This window comes from Phaethon lepturus, unplaced genomic scaffold, assembly GCF_000687285.1.
Source record: "Phaethon lepturus isolate BGI_N335 unplaced genomic scaffold, ASM68728v1 scaffold41295, whole genome shotgun sequence".
Taxonomy (NCBI): domain Eukaryota; kingdom Metazoa; phylum Chordata; class Aves; order Phaethontiformes; family Phaethontidae; genus Phaethon; species Phaethon lepturus.
This window is the reverse complement of record NW_010541985.1, coordinates 35,201-53,640: the sequence shown is the minus strand read 5'-3', so window position 1 is coordinate 53,640 and position 18,440 is coordinate 35,201. Positions and strand designations below refer to the sequence as shown.

General features: G+C 42.2%; 1 protein-coding gene across 1 annotated transcript in view; it reads left to right on the top strand.

Moving 5' to 3' along the window:
* RAPGEF1 (Rap guanine nucleotide exchange factor (GEF) 1) overlaps positions 1 to 18,440 on the top strand; it is an 84,421-nt gene that overhangs the window by 33,398 nt on the left and 32,583 nt on the right. Inside the window, exons 3-9 of the mRNA XM_010287900.1 lie at positions 2,877 to 3,055; positions 6,257 to 6,413; positions 11,460 to 11,548; positions 11,935 to 12,087; positions 13,513 to 13,636; positions 14,920 to 15,103; positions 15,707 to 16,213. Of these exons, the coding sequence (XP_010286202.1) occupies positions 2,877 to 3,055; positions 6,257 to 6,413; positions 11,460 to 11,548; positions 11,935 to 12,087; positions 13,513 to 13,636; positions 14,920 to 15,103; positions 15,707 to 16,213 (1,393 nt within the window). The remainder of the gene's footprint in view (positions 1 to 2,876; positions 3,056 to 6,256; positions 6,414 to 11,459; positions 11,549 to 11,934; positions 12,088 to 13,512; positions 13,637 to 14,919; positions 15,104 to 15,706; positions 16,214 to 18,440) is intronic.

Sequence of the window (18,440 nt, the reverse complement as noted above, 5' to 3'; positions counted from 1 at the left end):
AATGAAGACCCATTTTCAAAAGGCTATTCTATAGCAAATACGTATTAGCACGTTCATAATAGGTGAAGTTTTTGCTTTGCTTTGTTTCCTCTAAAACACACTGCAAGAGGATTTACTGATAAGGCATGCTGAACCTGTAAAACCTCTTTTTATGTACAGATTGGGGTTTTTTTACTGAAAACCAAAACAATTGCAATAATTTTTATTATCACACATGATTATTTAAACTTTATACATTTTTATACTGTGAAATATTGTTGATTTCTGGCTCATTCTTATCTATTTTAATAGCTACTGTCCAACTAATCAATTAGTTGGATGTAGTCAGCTCATTAGCTTTGTGTGGATGGAGTGGGGAAGAGGATATGCCTGGACTGGCACCATGTTCTCTCACTGGAATATAGACATCAGTTGACAAACAGATTTTCCATCAGAAGACACACTTGATACACCAAATATCATCCTTTCCTCTCTCTTAAGTACTTAAGATGCTATTTTTATACTCTTGAAGTAGATAATCACTGTAGAGCAGAAATAGCAATACCAAAAATTAATGTAAAATCACTATGTGTAACCTGAAGGTTATGCTCAACCCATGCAGGCATCTTCTCTTATAAATGAGATGCAGACACTGGAATATACTCCTATCCATCCATCCACCCCACCGGGTTATTACTGCCTGCTCCTGTTCCCAGGCCTCAGTGAGTAAAGCACTGAACACCAGAAACTTCACCCTCATGGTAACAACTGACATTTATATATCTGAGCTCCGTAGCAGAACCTGCAATCCTGTGTAGGATGTGTAGGCTTTATTTTTGTGTGTTTGTGTGCGCATGTATACACACATAGATATGATGCCTTTGGACCTCAGAAAGGGATTCATAAGAAGTGCTCATATGGGATTGTCGCCCGAAGAGCTAGCAGGGGAGTTGCAAAAAAGGGCTGCGTCCCAAATAGCGTCCGGTGGCTGGATTTGCATGCCTTGATGTGCTCAGCAGAAGGATTTGTGTTTCCACTTGTCATTCTCAGCCCTGAACTCTCAGAGTCAAGCCCATCCCTCCTTTGTGCCAGGAGAAGTGTTTAAGCTATTAAGTCGCAGGTCTTTCTACAGGAAACAGTTGTTGAATGAAACACATAAGCAGCCATCAGAGCAGGAACTGCAATCCACATTTTTTCACTTCTGTTTGAGAGCTCTGACCACTGGGCCATAGTCATACTCGCTCAGGGAGTATATGGGTTCTCTCATCCCTGAAATGTGTGGTCATATGAAGTGCAAAACCTTCACGGGAGGGACTGAGCCTCTCCATATCCTGGAATAAACTGTGCAGTGGTGAGGGCATATGCCTAAAAAATGGGGAACGTCATTTTTTACATCAGCGAATTGCCAGGATACTCCTCAGCAAGGGAGTTCAAGGTGGCTGTGAGCTGTGGAGCAGAACTTGAGGTGCCTGGCAAGCAATATTGTCAGAATTGGAAGCAGCAGCAGAGTTTGGGCACTTCCCAGATGAGATGGAAAATGACAGGGTGGTTTGCAGATCTTGGATTGGGACTTAGACTTCTAAAGTTGGAGCTGGATGGGACTTGGGACTCTAATCCTTTTATGCAACTAGCCCCAAATTACTAACCAGTGCTGCCTATAAATTGTTCTTCCTAAAACCTTTTGGGCTGCTGGCCTGATTTTGCAGAAAAGCAGCAGTTTAACAGCTGACAAGAGTGTGGGGAGCACACAATGCCCATAGGTCATTAATTCTTGAAGCTGAATTTACTGAGGAGATAATGGATGAAACCTGACTCTGCTAATCTCTCTGCTCCTTTTCTAGCAGTGTTCAGTAGTTAATTTAAATCTCACTTAGGAACTACTTGTGGCATTAGAAGTCCTCCAGGCATACTCTGGTAAACTTTTTAAACAAATCCCTGTCCAGAATGCCATTAAGATATCATGTATCACTTCTGAATTTCCTTTTCTAGTGTTGGTGGTGGCACAGGAGTATGTGACCACAACTCAGCTTTATTCCAATGAATTGTTCCCTTCTGCAACATTCATTCACTGATGCCAAAACTTCGCTTTCACAATCTGTCCCCATGGACAGTGTGTGAGTTCCCTTGTTCCAGCAGCATCACAAAATGACTTAGGTTGGAGACTGATCGGATAGGAGTTTTTTATTTGTGAACAGAAAGACAAGACTGTAGCCCACTTTCATACAAGTAGGCATATTGGAGTCAGCAGAATCACTCAGAATAATAAAGGTGAACACCACATATTTTGTTGAAATTATCAGGGATGGGTACAAAAATGGAGGCATCTGTTTGGATTGTTCTAGAGTTCGGAAGTTTTTCTGATTGTGGGAGGGTTTTTTCCTCTTTTCTTTTTCCCTTTGACTGATCCACTGCATTTACTGATTGAAAAGACCTTTTGATAATGAGATGTGCTTAAGGTGAAAGGATTTGAATCACATCAGAGGAGCAACTCTATTAAAACCAGTAGTTGGTGCTTCCTTTCTTGCATTATCTTTACTATCTGCATTTAGTAGATTTTTTTTTTCTTTCACCCTCCCAGTTTGGTCTGTGGGTTTCAAAGCAGTGCCCTTCACGTTGTTAGTAGTGTTAATTTTGGCCTAAAACTCATGAAGATAAGTCTTCAGTTTGGAATGCACATGATTCAGAAAGTTAAAGTGTGGGTGCAATTTTGCACTGACCATTCTTTTGAAAGAGTAGTAATTGAGTTTAAAAGTGTTTGTGGTAGAAGGGGTTTTCTCCAGTTCTCTGAAGTAGAATGTACTGCATTCAGTGTCGCCATCCTTTAGGTAAGGTAAGGTAACCCTGCCCTTAAAAATCCTGAGGTTTTAACATATCTCTCCTTTTTTCCTCCTCTTTAGAATGTATCATGGCTAGAGGAAAAGGAGAAGGAGGTTGTCAGTGCATTGCGCTACTTTAAGACTATTGTGGACAAAATGGCAATTGATAAGAAAGTATTAGAGATGCTGCCAGGCTCGGCAAGTAAAGTGCTGGAAGCCATCCTGCCCTTGGTGCAAACTGATCCACGCATCCAGCAAAGGTAAGTTTCGTTGGGTTTTGGGACTGTGACAGACCAGTAGGCACCCAACTTCTTTCCTTCTTGTGTCTGAAGAATTATATCGCGCAGGAGACACGAAATGCTGCAGTAGCTAATGAAGTGACTGCTATTTTTACTAATTATGTGATAGTTTTCAAACATAACTTAAAAGCAGATTTCCTGCTGCGAAGAAATCCGTGCTGTGGAAAGATAAAGCAAATCAGAATGGTTTCAGAGAGGAGGAAGGGCTGATTCTTAGCATAAACTTGGAAATTCATCATTTACTAGCGGGACATTCTCCTCAGATGCTATACTGTTTCTGCAGTCCATGATGATATCCTAAAAGCTAGCAAATCCAATAGCTTTTACCTGAAAAAGAGTTCATCTTCAGAGTAATCCCTTTTTGTGTTCAGTTTATCCACCCTGATACTAGAGAAGTCTGAGCCTGCACTCTTAACTGCTTTTTTTTATTTTACTGGATCAGATACAGAATAGAAGCAAACAGATACACTTCAGTAGATTAACCAGTCCAAGTTCATTCCTGTGCACTCTCAACAGATTATTTGTTTTATGTTTTAACAGATTATGTGTATTATGTTTTAACCAGTTAGACAGTGGGGTTGAAGCCAGAAAAGAAGTAGAAATGTGCCAAAGCCAAGCTCAGCATGGATTATAAGAATTTGTGGAGTTGTCAAGCCATGGAGATATAGCTACTGTTCATCCCATAGATGCTGGAGCAAGTGATTTACACAAAACAAGCAAACATTGATGAATAATACAGAAACAGCAAAATTAGCACAGACAAAACTAGGCAAAGAAATGCAGGTATTTGGTTCCTGAAATCCTGACGATTTTTGTGCTGTTCCTATTTGTTTTCCCATGAAATATCTCCAAAATTTTTGTTTCAAGATGTTTACTTAAATTCTGGTGCGAGAAAGGTTTATAGTATGGTTGAGACAGCAGTAGGGTGCCAAATATTTTGCAAACAGGGATGCTTAGCTGTGTTTGGCCCTAATGCAGAGGTCAGGATTGTATCTGACAGTACAAAATGAAGGAGGCAATGGGTGAGTATCAGAGCTGTGGCTGAGACAAGAGGGATCCAATTTAGGTTAGATCTATAGAACTACAAAGACCAATAGCTGTTAGAACGGGAGCATTCATCAGGCTTCTGGATACAGACATGAAAGTTTCTTCAGTTGCTATCAGGTTTCCCACAGCCATTAAATTCCTGACAAGCACCTGCTTTCACTTAATAAAAGAAAGAACAAACTTTCCTTTTACATCAGGAGAACATGTAAAATGTCAGAATATATTTTTAGGATACAACATGTCATCTTTATAGTCACTTGCTTTGATTTGTGTATCCACTGGGTGTTCGCTGAATTATCTTAACTTCCAAGAATATATTTTGAAATAAATACCAGCTAAGTAGTCTTCGGCAGCAGACATTTCTGTTGTTCAAATTCCTTATACCCTCTCTCTCTTAGTAGTGAACTAATGCAGCCTTGACAATTGGATATCCATATTTACTCATATAAGCAGAATTTTCATAGTCAGTAGTCAACGGAGTCCGCTACGTAGTGATAAGTCTCTTTTTCTGGAAACAGTATGTATTACAGCACAGATCCCGTATGTATGTTCTGCCTTGTTTAGCCTCACAGGGAAAAAAGGTGATCTGGCATTCTCAAAAAGCCATGTCCTTTTGTGCTGACCTATGTACTTTATTTCTTTTGAGTAGTGTCAGGACACAAAGTGGTGATTTTTGATAGCAAATCCCCCTCAAGAAAAGTGAGCAAGACTTGTCTCAGTGTGGAAGAAAGTCCTACAATTATTGTTGGACTTCTTTTTGCTTTAGGGCAAGCATTTGCATCAAGGAAAAAAGTAATTAAATCTAGCACAAAATGGGCTTTCAATTACCACCTCCTTAGAAGGAAGCAGACTGAAGGTTAATGGCAAAGAAATCAAAGCCTTAGAAAGAGATGGGGGAGAGCCCTCTTTAGGAAATATCTCCTACTAAGCTGATTTCATTTGAAGCTAGAACAAATGGCAAGCAGCATGATTTAAAAAAAAAACAACAATACCAACAACCAAACAAAAATTACTTGCTGTTGTTTGTATCCCCCTGGTTGTAACTTGACAATCCTTCTTTTCCCAGTCCTGCAAACCTCATTCACCTTTATTTAGGTGAATCTTCTCATTGAAGCCTGTGGGCTTGGTTCTCTTCTCACAGATAATGAAATTACTGGAGTAAAGCCAGTGTAAAATGGATACCAAAGAGAAATGGGAAGATTTGGAACACTTGTATCAGTAATGATTGCAAGATTACACCTTCTCTTATCTGTTTATGGTTTTGATGCAGTTTGAAATTGATTTAACTTTACAAAGAATTGTTGAAGCGTTGCCATCAGCGGTACCCTTAACACACCTTGTTTAGTAATGAAGTGTTTTCAGAATAGCCAGGAAAATGCCTGCGAGCATGATTGTTACAGTTAACTTTTATTTAGAATTGTCATCCTTCCAAAATTCTTTTTTTCCCCCCTGTCAGAACAATAGCTTCAATTCTGTTTCTCATTAAAAACAAAACAAAGCAACACCCTTCCTCTTCCAAACCTGAAATTCATTCAGTTCAATTTCTGTAAAGGAGCAGGTTTTAGTTACATGTTTTCAGGCGTTATAAACAGTGAGGAAATGATTTGTAAGGGAATGAATACAGTCAGCTCTCAATTATCCAAGACATTTTTTGGGAGACTTAATAAGGAAGAAGGAAGTCATAGGTGATACTGAAATGATATAACTTTGACTTAAATACAGGACTTAAATATTTACCTTTGAAGTTAAGGCATAGGATGAAGCTGTAATTAAAATGAAAAGCATTGTCTTTTTAACATTGCTGTGTTAACCTGCAGCCCAGATAATTCATTCTGTTAGCTGAGAATGAACTGTTGATCGTTTGTACTGTTGTTCCATTTGGTGCTGGAGACCAGGAGAGCAACTGCAGTGGAGAGGAAACCCAGGCTTTGTCACCTGCTAAACACAAATTCTGAATGTCAGAGAGAAAAGGAGAACAATCACATTTTAAATGTGTTAAATTTGAAGTGTGAAATGCACTGTTATTAAATATCAAGCACTCTTGTAACGTCTGATAGTATCTCCATAATTTCATTTTGTTCTTTTTTCTCAACTATTTCCTCCCCTGCCATCCAGTTCCGCCATCTCGTCCTGCTACAGCCGTGTGTACCAGAGTCTGGCCAATCTAATTCGCTGGTCTGATCAAGTGATGCTGGAAGGTGTGAATTCAGAAGACAAGGAGATGGTGACGACAGTGAAGGGTGTCATAAAAGCTGTTCTGGATGGAGTCAAGGTACATGAGTCAAACATTGTAAATTATATAAGGTATAAAATAATGTATTTTAGAAGACATCTAGGTGAAAGAGGTTTTTGAGTGCAGGTAAAATATAAAGATCATATTCTTCCCTTTTGTAAACTACCTCTTAAATCAACTGCTCTATAAGTGGACTGATCCCGCTTGGAGTGCTGGTTAAAGACTAGCACAAACGGTTTGGCTATTACTGTGCACCTCTGAAATGCACACCCTGGCATTTGGATGAATTGGAAAAAGCAATAAATCTTTATTGAGCATTGTATTTTCTGCGTGTCAGTCCCAGTCTCCCAGTCTTGTGTGTCGATTACAAGACAGAGTTTGCATATTCTCTGTCTAGGCAAAATATAATGGAAATGCTTCCTGTCAGTGCCCACAGAGAATCAAAGACTCCAGCTCCATCTTTTAACATAAATTTCAAGGGATTTATCAGTGATACATCACCGCTTTCAGCAGTCGGATTAGGGTGTGGAACAGGTGATGAGCTAAGCTCAGTTTTCGGCAGATTACTTTTACGTAACTAATGGAAACGTTTAACAGAAACCTTTGTATCCTTTGTGAGACCTGCTTATAGCGTTCCCTCCCTGCCCCACCCGGGGCAAGCTGTTGGCTTTCCTTCTACCTCCCAGTAAGCTTTTGGTACCCATTATTTCTGTTTCCCAGGCTTGTCTCTGGGCTGATGGCCACAGAGGCTGTTCATTCAACTGTCCTACCACTGCAGTCAAAAGTTTGCTTGACCTGGGCTCAGGGCACCAGCGGAGACACCGTCATGTCTCCTGGGAACCTTATTTTGAAAACTGTACAGAAAGTTAAGCCTCTTTCAGCAGCAGGGCTGAATCTAAAGTGGAATGTTTGGGTGAAGTACAGAAGGAAGGTCGAGGTAGTGTTTTAAGAACTGCAGCAGGTGTTTCACCTGGATTAGTGTGTCAGAAACAAGCACCTTTCACTGTACTCAAACTCAGATTAATTTTTATTACCTGGAACTGAATGCAAAAATGAAACTGATCTCCCCAAGCTTTGACTATCACATTTTCACGAGTCTTGGTGTGGTATGAATATCTCTTTAATGTTACTCAAACACAGATACTAAAACCTGCTATTACTTATTGACTCTTTTAAACAAATATCTTTGAAACAAAACATTCCAATCACCTAAAGATGACAGGTTTTCCTGATTATTTTGCACAGTATGTCCTTTAACTATAAGCTCCAGATTTGAAAAGTAAAGCCGGTCTTAAATTTGCACAGCAGGATGGAGAAAAAGTGTTTAGCTAACGTCTCAGCTGCTGTTAGTGTTGGAATTCAGCAGCAATTTGCAGTACGTGAAAAATCTGTGCTGTGGTATCTGAACGGTAATACCCCAGCAAATTGCAAGACAGTTCACTCTCTATTCACTTAATGAATCTGCACAATCCTGGGGAGAGCCATGTTACCACCAGATCCGGGATAGAGTTGTGCAGTCTCATTGCATGAGACCTGCACACCCACTGTCCTTACACTCCAAGCAATATTTAAACCCCTGGTACCTGTTGCCTCCCAGCCAAAGCAGCGTGCCTGTGCGGACGGGTGGAAGGTCTTGGATGCCTGCTCTGCCCGCGCTGCGAGCCAGCCAAGGCTGGGAGCGACGCAGGCGTGTCTGTACGCTGCTAAGCCTGAGCTATTAAGCCCCACTGAGCTATATCAGTCTCTACTTTGTTGTTAAACTAAAAGTTATTTTGGCCTTCCAGTTGGAGCTGGCTTATGTCTGGTCAGCTTGGAGGGTGGTTAGAGCAGATGTGTGGCGGTGGGTAGATGCGAATGTGTCTGCCCATCAACAGGTCAGCATTTGGAAGAGGCGTGCACTCATTTACTGCATAGCGAGGAACAAGGTTTATTTTAGAAGGGCCAAGCCAGCTTTCAGGTCTGGAAGCAGAACTGAGAAGTTGGACACTTCTCTGCTGTGGAGAGCCTTTTTTGTTTTTCTGGCAGATCACACAAGATCCACTTCCACATTTCAGTGCTTACTTCCCCCTTTATTTTCAGAATTGAGCATAAAGGAGTCGCTTGTTCACTTGTGTTACTTGCTGTTTTGATCTCAGGTTTTAGTGCCTGGCTAGGCATATATAAAAAAAAAAGAAATCCCTGTTTTGATTACATAACTTCTTAAAAATCTATCTCATTTTGGAATTTCCAGCTTGCTGAAGTAGCATAAGTTTGTAGAGAGGCTTTAATTATCTCAAATTACTGCTGCAGTAATCTCTTTATTTGCTGATAAGAAATCGCATAATGTGCATCTGGCTCAGTTGCGTGCTGATTACCTCTGTGCGTACACTAAAGATCTTGGCTTGATTTTTCAAACGCTAGTTCTCCTTTTGGGGTTGGTAGAGAGGAGAAAAAGTCAGGGTCTAGGGAATCTGGTGATATTTGCCAACGTTTAGAGGAAAAAGTGATCCTCTCAAGTATCAGCAATCATACATTGTCCTGGTGTCTCTGGTAGGAGGTGTTTTGGGTTTTTTTTTCACAGCCACAATGGTTTGAATCATTCTAAAGATACTTTTGAGCCAAATTTGATTGGCTTTCTGCCCTGTTGTAACCTACACTCCCATGTGGTGGACAAGCGGGTGTCCATCACGACTGGCAAAATAGGAAAACTGAGCACTTCAGCCCCGGGTGTCGGGGGCTCATCGGTGCTGCTGCGGCACAGCTGCCACCACCGCGGTCTGCAACGCTGGCCTTGGCTTGGTTTAAGGTGTTAAACATGGTGGAGAAAGGTGAGGAAAAGGAAACATTACATTTTCCCTTCTGTAGCCCTTTCAGGGGGATGTTTAAGGAGTATTTTGGCTTTTGGTTTGAAATCCCATACATTTTATTTCCCTTATCGTGCTCTTATGCACTGTGTGGAGTCACTGTTCTTGCTGGCGAGTAGCCGGTAGCCCTGCAGGGTCCAACTCCGAGTCTGTTGAAGTGCGTGAGAGTCTCCAGAAACCTCTTTGGTGGTGGAAGTTTGTCCAGAGGGCAGGAAGGTGGCAATCCGTTGTGTCACCACTCATTCCTGACGGTGACTTGGAGCATGGTGCCAGCTGTATGGTGTCGCTGTGTAATTTCCAAGCTGTCCGATTCACAGAAAGGCCTTGTTTGAGGTTCGTAGGCTCCCAGGTCCTACGGTTGTGTTTCCTAGTGATGCTCTGTAAACTTTATAGGGGAATTTCTAAAGTCTAAAAGGAATAGCAAGTTTTTAATTAAAGATTGTTCATCCTGAAAGAGAGGATGAAACAGAGGAAAGTACGTTTTTAAAGAATAGTTTCTGTTGAGTAACTGGGGACGCTCAGCAGAGAAGTCTGAGGTCAATTCAGTCTCCATGTTGCCACTGTAGTTCTTCTGTGATTGAAGGGCCTTAATTATTTTACGTTTTGATACACTGTGTAATGTACATTACCACAGTGGAGCTGATAGATTGTCAAAAGCCCTGTTGGTCTGTTGCTTCTTGTTGCAGAGTGTTTCCCCACTGGGGGATGTGGCCCTCCTTGCAGGAGGGCACTGGCCAGGCTGGTTGGCTGTGGTCAATTTGGTGCTGTGCTTTTTCTCATGAGGGCACTTCTCAGAACACCCTGTTCATCACCAGGGCTCTTGTCTGTCTGTCCCAGACAGGACCGTCTTTGTAGCATTAACCCGCATGGACATCTGTATGCGCTCTGTTTGTGCTCTCTCTTTCTTCCCCGCGTGTGGGATTTTCCAGGACAGCTTCTGGAAAGCTGAGTGTTTTGTCCTGTTTTTGGTTGACAGAGCATACATTATTTTTGAGCACAAGCTCACACCAAGAATGTTAAGTAGAACATTGAAAATAAAATCAGCTGTGCTGGACACTTGGACTGCATTTGCCATCCTTTGCGTACCCAGTGCAGTACTTTATTCCTCTTGTTGTGTGTGTGTTAACGCATGGAAGTTCAGCTTTAAATAGAGCCTTACATAAAAATATGAGAACAAGAATATTTTCCTGCCTTGGAAGGATGATGACGGCAACATTCCAGTGGCAGTTACTGCATTCAGAGAGCAATGACAGTTGTTTCCAAGCTCAACAGACATGGACATGAAGCTGATACTGGAATAATGACTGTGTACTTCAGGCTGCTTTAAAAAAAAAAAAAAAAAAAGATGGATCCCATATAGTTTCCTTTGCATAATATGCTGGGAAGCCAATACTGTCAGGAAGCACTGCCAGTTTTCCAGCCTGCCTGTAAGAGGGCATGTGTTTGTATCTGTGAGCAGTAGATCTATTTGTCAGCCTCAGACATCCATAAAATGTTCTCTCCATCTTTCTGGCATGAATGATTGCTGTTTTGTCTGCTGGCAGACTTGTAGTTCAGGATTATCATGCCCTTATCTCTTTATCCAGAGCCTTATCTGCCTATAACAGATACACTACAGTAGTTCCTTGAGTGATTAAGACCTCCATTGCTAACATGTTAAAAGATGGCTTCAGGGGAAGCAGGCCTTTTAATAAAGGTGTTCGCTATTTAATTTGTTGTTTGGCATCTTACAGAAAACTTGCTTTTTGAAACAAATACATACTTGTTTATAAAAAATAAAGCAATTATTTCATTTTTTTCCAGGCTGGGTGAAGTACTCCACTGTGTAAGACTTTACATACATAAATACAAGTACAGAAAAGTCAGTTTGCCATTATCTAGGGTGTTGTGGGGACTGGAACACATTTCTGACAATAGAGGAAAGAGGAAACACGGCAAAAAGACACGTGTGTGGGTTTGTGCAGAATCCCCATAGGGCCAGGGTTTATGAACTTAACTCAGATATGGCTAAACTACTGCTGGGTGCAGACTGCTCCTTAGAAGCAATGCTGCATCATTTGTACGGCTTTGTACCGGACTTAAACCTAGCTCAGCTCTGTCTGTGTCCGTGCCATCATTAACCCATAACCTGGGTAACCAAGAGTTTACTACAGTAGCATTCCTTTCTGTCCAAGGATGTTTGAGTGCAGCATTCAGCAAATAATGATTATTTTCTTTTTCTTCTCTCCTCTCCATCCATCAGGAGCTTGTCAGACTCACGATTGAAAAGCAGGAGCATCCCTCTCCCACAAGCCCAGTTAAACCCAGTTTACCAGCATGCAAATCTGACAGGTGGGTCACTGACAAGGAGGTGTGCAGAACTAATATAGAAGGGATAATTTCTGGCTACTGATAGTTGAATTAAAGCATTCAGTTATTCTTCACAGAGGGTAGCATAGTGTTCTGTATGTAGCCTCATCCATTACAGTGGGACCACTTAAAGAGAACAATATGCTATGATAGGGAAGATAACAAAATCTGGCAATGAAACATCACTTGGCTGTGACACATGCACATTGTATTCTGCATTTACATGAAATTTCACCTGCACATGCAAACTCTGCCTTCTGCTATAGGTGCCTCTCATATTGCATATCATTTAAAATAGTATTAATGTGTCGGCCTGCTGCATTCCAACTATGTTTTATGATCGACAATCTGTATTTTGCTTGTTGCAGCCCATCAGAACTTCCCCTCACAGACCGAGAAATGGAGATCCTCAACAAAACAACTAATATGACTCAATCCAATGAGCTACTGACTGACTCCATGGATGAAGAAGTTGCACCTCCTAAACCCCCTCTGCCTAGCATTCGTGTGGCAGAAAACAGGTAATATTGGCCAACCTGCTGAGTAGAGAATACCAGTGGATCTTACCAGCTTCTTGGCTTTTTTAAACAGTCTTGCAAAATGTGCACAAGAGAGGTCTTGAGGAGGCTTAGTCATGCCTCTGAATTTCCAGTCCTCCAGAGTAATTCTGCCCTGCTCCTGGACTGTGTTTATGACTTTGTGTTCTCTCTGTCTTGTTTTGAGCAATACCCTTCATTATCTGTGTTTTCCTTTCCCGATTTTGATGTGATGGTAGTGCCATGCCGTGAGATCCATGCATGAGAGGCATCACGTAAATGCATAAAAACCTTATTTAAAACTATGTGAATACCACACTGTACAACAGTGTCTTGTGCTGTTGTATCCAATGGGAAATGTTCCGCTAACCTCAGCTGGCAATTGTCGATCTGTCCTGCACATCCAGGTTGTTCTGCATTGCTTATCAGGTTAAGAGTGAAAGGAGCCAACAGTGCGTGAAAAAATATCTTTTACTTGGTTGTTTTTACCCTGTTCTATGAGTAACCACATGAAAGTTTCTACGTTCTATTTTGAGAAGGAGGAGAAAACCCCCTATTTGCAGGTTTTTGGTCTGTGTGTGTAATGTTTTTCTTCTCTAATGTTGGTACTAATGGATGGTGTGAAAAATAAATGTCGTGCTAATTTTAAAATGCGGCATCAAAAGGGATGTGGCTGGCAAAAAGAATCACATTTCTATGTATTTTATGAGTTCTCATGGGTTATATAAAAATTTCCTGGTATGTTCCAGGAACAGAAGATATGTGCTCTTGGGAACTTCACAGGCTTGATGATTACCAGAATTGTGTGTCATTAGAAACAAAAACTAAAACTGCAGTGGTTAAAATCTCGCTACTTACTGCTAATGTTTGTATCTGAAACAGATTTATGCCAAAACATGGTGAGAGCAACACTGACCATCTTGTTCCCTGAAGTTCACCAGGAGAATAAAAGGGCAGAAAAAGAATTTTTCTGTCATAGAAGTTTTTGAAACTTTGAACATTTTTCAAACTTGGAAGGTTTGAGGATGAGGGACTTCTGTGAATGGTAACAGTGGATTTGGTGGATTGGTGGAATGGTGGATTTTCACCACTTTTATTAAGAAATAATTACCGTGCTAATTAGCTCCATTAAAAATAATTTTTAAAAAAGCAATTGTTTTTGTTTGAGAAATACCAACTCTGTTCCGGCCTTAAAAAATAAATCACTGAACAGGACCTTACCTGTGAGAGTATTTGATATTTGTTAGTGGATACACTTTGCTGAATAGCTCCTGGCCAGCTTTGGATAAGAACTTGTGAGCTTTGATCCTGGCAAGTCAAAGGCTTTCTGGGAAAACAAACTCATGAAGCCTTTAAAAGCCTTTTTGCTGGAGGAGTAATGGAAGCATCAATGCCCGTTCTGTCTTGCAGCCCTCCACCAGCATTGCCCCCTAAAAAACGGCAGTCGGCACCTTCCCCAACCAGAGTGGCAGTCGTGGCCCCCATGAGTCGTGCCACCAGTGGATCCAGTTTACCTGTTGGAATCAACAGACAGGTAATGGCATAACCCCTTTGTGAAAGCCAAGCATGCCGTGAACTGTAGCAAAAGCTCAGAGAGTTCCCTGCACGCCTCTGCTTGTCCCAAACAGCCCTGTACGGCAGAGCTCTCGAGTGGGAGTTTTAGTGGCAGGAACATCAGTATAATAAATAGTGTGAACAGCTTAATTTTTTTTATAGTGGTGTTGGATTTAATTAACAAATTGCTACAAACTTTGTTGCCTTGAGCTGTAGCAGAGTGTGAGCGGTTGAGTGTTGCTGTGTCAAATAGATTAGGGTAGAGAGTGGCTGGCTGAGCTTACCAAGATCTCACCAAGGTTTACTTACAGGCCAGGGAGCATCTGGCATAGTGAGATCAGAAGTCTGTATTCATCCAGTCACAACTTAAAACATCTTTTAACCCAAGGAGTAGTTTGAGCAACTGCCTTGAACACTGCTGATGCTTTGGGGGAACTTGTAAATTTTCTGGTAGAAAAATTGAAAACTTGGGGCTGTGTGTGTTAGGCATATTCCATCGCTTGTGCTAGTCTGGGGTTTATGAGGTTGTAGACGGCTGGGTTTGCTTTACGCATTCAGGAACCTACTAACTCAGCAGTGAGGACCTGAATCATATTAAATTGCACCAAAATCAAATCTTGTCTTCATCCCCAAAGCCTCAGCTCTGGCTTAGGGAGTCTCTGCTGTCAGCTGGCTGACCCAGATAAAGCTGTGGCAGTTCTTCAGTTACTCACACAATCACACTTAAGTTGTTTTGCAGGAATGGGAATACTTGAGGGGTTCACTCACAGATTGATAAGCTTGAGGTAATTTCCAAAATAGAAATGTAGTCATAGGCACAGAAAGTTGTATTTCACTATAGCTTATTTTCCCTTTGCATTCACCCAAGCTAATCAAATATTTGCTCAAGCCTCAGTTATTTAATGACAAATCTTGCAGTCTGGTTGCCTAGTATCAATGTCCTGACAAGCAGTCATTAGACATGTGTAGCGGTGAGAAGCTCAGTCATCTTCTCATCTTCTGTGAAGTCCACTGGGGGTCACAGCACGCCCTGCCTGGAAGCAAGAACACGCAGAGCTCCCTGGCGTGGGCTCTTTACTGAATCAGAGGTTTTCTGTGGTCCTGATGAGCTTGTCTAACTAGAGAGGGCTAGCAGCACCGATCCTCTTCCCTCCTGGTTTTCTTAATACAGCTGTGAGGTGTTTGCTCCTCAAGCTGCATCTTGCTTGCTAGCGAGCTGCCAAGAATGATGGTGATTTTTAAAAATTTTTTTTTTTGCTTAAGGATTTTGATGCTGACTGCTATGCCCAGAGAAGGTTATCGGGTGGAAGCCACTCCTATGGGGGGGAATCTCCTCGCCTCTCACCGTGCAGTAGCATCGGCAAACTCAGCAAGTCTGACGAGCAGCTCTCTTCTCTGGACCGCGACAGTGGTCAGTGCTCCCGCAACACAAGCTGTGAAACGTTAGGTAAGTGGGCGGCTGTCCAGGGCCTCTGGAGTAGCCCCCATCACTCTCGTCTGGGAGCTGTCATAGCTGTGATGCAGAAGTAAATGGATTGTGCTTGCAACTGTCATCTTGTAGTTGCTGCAAGTGGTTCTATGCAGAATTATATTCTATCAGATAGGAAAAAGCCCAGGGGAATGTGTTTCCCTAGCTATAGTTGATTGTATTCAAACTCAATTCAGCTCTCAGGTGGAATGTTTTGTTGATTTCAGCCTTGTCTGCAGACATCAGTAGGAAATGACAGTCCTGATAGACTAAAGCAATGTTGTTTCTACATACTAGGAAAGAAAATAAAAATATGAAACGCAATCTCTGCCATGATCTACCTATTGAATTTTTGTAATTTGTTTGCTAATGTAAAGAAACGTTGATAAGAGTTTTATTCAGGCTGGATGTTACGGAAGGTGTAGCAAGATGGTCCCTGCTGCAAGGAAGTACCACTCTGATTAAATGAACTGGTTAATTAACTGATGGAATGGGAGGGTCAAAATTGAGAAGGGCTGAACAGTAAAAGAGAAAAACTAATGCATCATTCTCCTGTCCCCTCTGTTTAACCAGATCAATCAGATCACTATGATCCGGACTATGAATTCCTGCAGCAGGACCTCTCAAATGCTGATCAGATACCCCAGCAGGTGCCAGGTATCCTCAGCCCACTGCCAGAGTCCTTGGGTGAGTCTGGCTCCCCTTTCCATGGACATGCTTTCCAGCTCCCGCAGGGCAGCTCTCCTCCACTGGAATTCTGCAGCCTCTCGGGAGCAGCGCAGCCAACAGAGACTCCTCCAGCTTTACCAGAAAAGAAGAGGAGGAGCGCAGCCTCTCAGACTTCAGATAACACAGGCTGCAGGGTCTCCTATGAGAGACACCCTTCCCAATACGATAACATCTCGGAGGATGACATGCAGAATGCAGCGTCTGTCCCTTCAGTACCCTTCACGCCATTTGCTGCTGTTTCGCCTTTCCAGCAAGTAAACTCTTCAGCACCGGTTGAATTCATTGCTGACTTTGCTGCTCCAGATTCTAACAGTGACCCAGAGAAGCCACCACCTCTGCCAGAGAAGAAAAACAAACACAGTAAGCAAGTTCTTGTGTTTGGGTTTTACATTTACCTTTACCTTTCCTTGCAGTTGTTGTACTTCTGATGACCACTAAGTAATGGTGACCCCAGGGTAATGCCCTTGCTTACCTGAGGCTGAGGGTCAAAACGAGTCAATCAGTGTCAAAGGCATGGAAGGAGAGTATCAGTCCTTTGGTGGGCAGAAAGTAACTCTTGGAATCAGGCACAATCCAGGCCCAGGGGCGCTGGCATTTTCATTACTATAGTGAGACCATTTCACTTCTGTTTACCTGAGTGCGAATCTTTGAGGCACTCTGCCTTCCAGATCTTCCTGGTTTATCCTCCCTTTTTATGTCCATTCCTTCCCTCCTGCCCCCATTTCATGAACATTTTCCCGCTGCAGAAAAGAATTGGGTACTCTCCAGGAGCTCAGTGAAAGGGCTGGTTTTCTGTCCAAAACCGAGCATTGCCAGAGCAGTTATTTGGCAATAGGAACATAGTCACCCACATAGCTGTGCAAGACAACGCTATTAATCTAGTGTCCAGTGCTGCTGTTTTGCTACGGAATCTCATTTCCTTTGGATGTCTAAGAATTTCCCACATCATTAAAATGAGCAGCCTCTAAACACAAAGGCTTGCCATCCCCAGCCAGGCTCCTGGCACACCAGTACTGACTGCGACTCAAGCTAACAACCTTATTGTGATTTCCTTAATGTTCATGGCTGAAAACAGGTGAAACCTCTTGACAAAAAAGGAGCCATACTGATCTGTCAAGGAAGGCTGTGGACTACATCATGAGATCCAGCAGATGTTAGCTTACTAGTTACTGGCTTGCTTTGCAGTGGTACGTTGCATGAGGAGGTAGCATGTACAAGATCTGGATCAACAGCGTTATGTTGTATGGTTGGCAGCCCAAGTGAAGAGCCGATTCGAAAGTGCTGAGTGTGCCTTCTGACTCATTTCTGCAGTTCATAGTCTTTTCACTGAGAATAAGGTGGAAGTGAGATTGGTGTGTCTTCAGCACGGTCAGTATTCTGTCCGTTCCCATGGTAGTGTACTGTGCCAGTCACTTTTTAAAAAGTGCATTGGCTAAAAGCATTTCCATTATCCCTAAGTGACCAGTCCACATTTGTAACCCTCTGGGTTTTTAATCAGACCACAAGGCTTGACCCACCTGAAATTGGGTCGTAGTTTAGTGTCCCCATGCTCATGAAATCACTTTTGTGCCTCTCTGGCAAACAATCAGTTAAATGATACTGAAAGCAGCTGAAAAGGAGCTGAGATGTTTGTAGACAACAGAAAGGAAATAAAAGCTGGCACAGGGCATAGCCCTCGTGCTGTTCAAAATACTCGCCTGCAGTACCAGCTGCAAGGGGATGTGATACAGAGGCTCCTTACTGGAGATCAGGTCCCTGTGGGCTCTGCATTTGAATAACGAGGGCTGGGTCCAGGTGATTTTACACCATGCAGGCTGGGGTGGACACAGGGAAATGTGCCTCTGGACACGTAGGCAGCTTTAGTAGGGGGAGACGCCTGGGTGGATCTTGGGTAAGAGGCAGTTTGGCAGTTGAAGGAGAGACCTGGGTTGTTTGCTTTCCTCTTTAAGCCTCATGTCTTTGTTTTCTGTTATCATATGCGATGTCGAGTTACTTAAAAACAGTTTTAAAAGCTATCTTCTCTGTTACTGCCCATGCACACTTTTAACCTCAGTACCAAGGCCTTGAATGTGAATTTTCTTTGATGTTAGGATAGAGTTAATTGTCATCTGTCATCTGGCACTATCAGAAGCTCTTGGGGTATTGACCAGATTGCATTGTTAGGAAAGGTAGAAGCTGGTATCTAATGTACTGTCAGCTCTGATGGTTTGATAAAGCATCCTTGCTGCAAAGCTTCTAGTAGTATTTGGGCTGATACCCGACTGCTGCGGATTTTTTAATTGCATTCATGTGACACTGAGAACTTGTTTTCGATTGTCTTTACTCCACAGTACATCACACCACAGATCTGTGGTTGTTAGTTTTACTTTTATTTTCAACATTAAAAGGGCAGTAAAATATTACTCAGGCTATTTGGTAGCACCCAGGATTTTTTTGCCTGGAGGGTGATGCATGTAGATGTTCTTGTGTAATCACATAGGTGAGGCAGTGCTGTTTCCACAACTCCAACAAATTCCTGGGATCCAGAGGAGATGCATGAATTTATTAAAAAGATCTAGAGCTCTCACAGATGGGACTTGATTGTAGT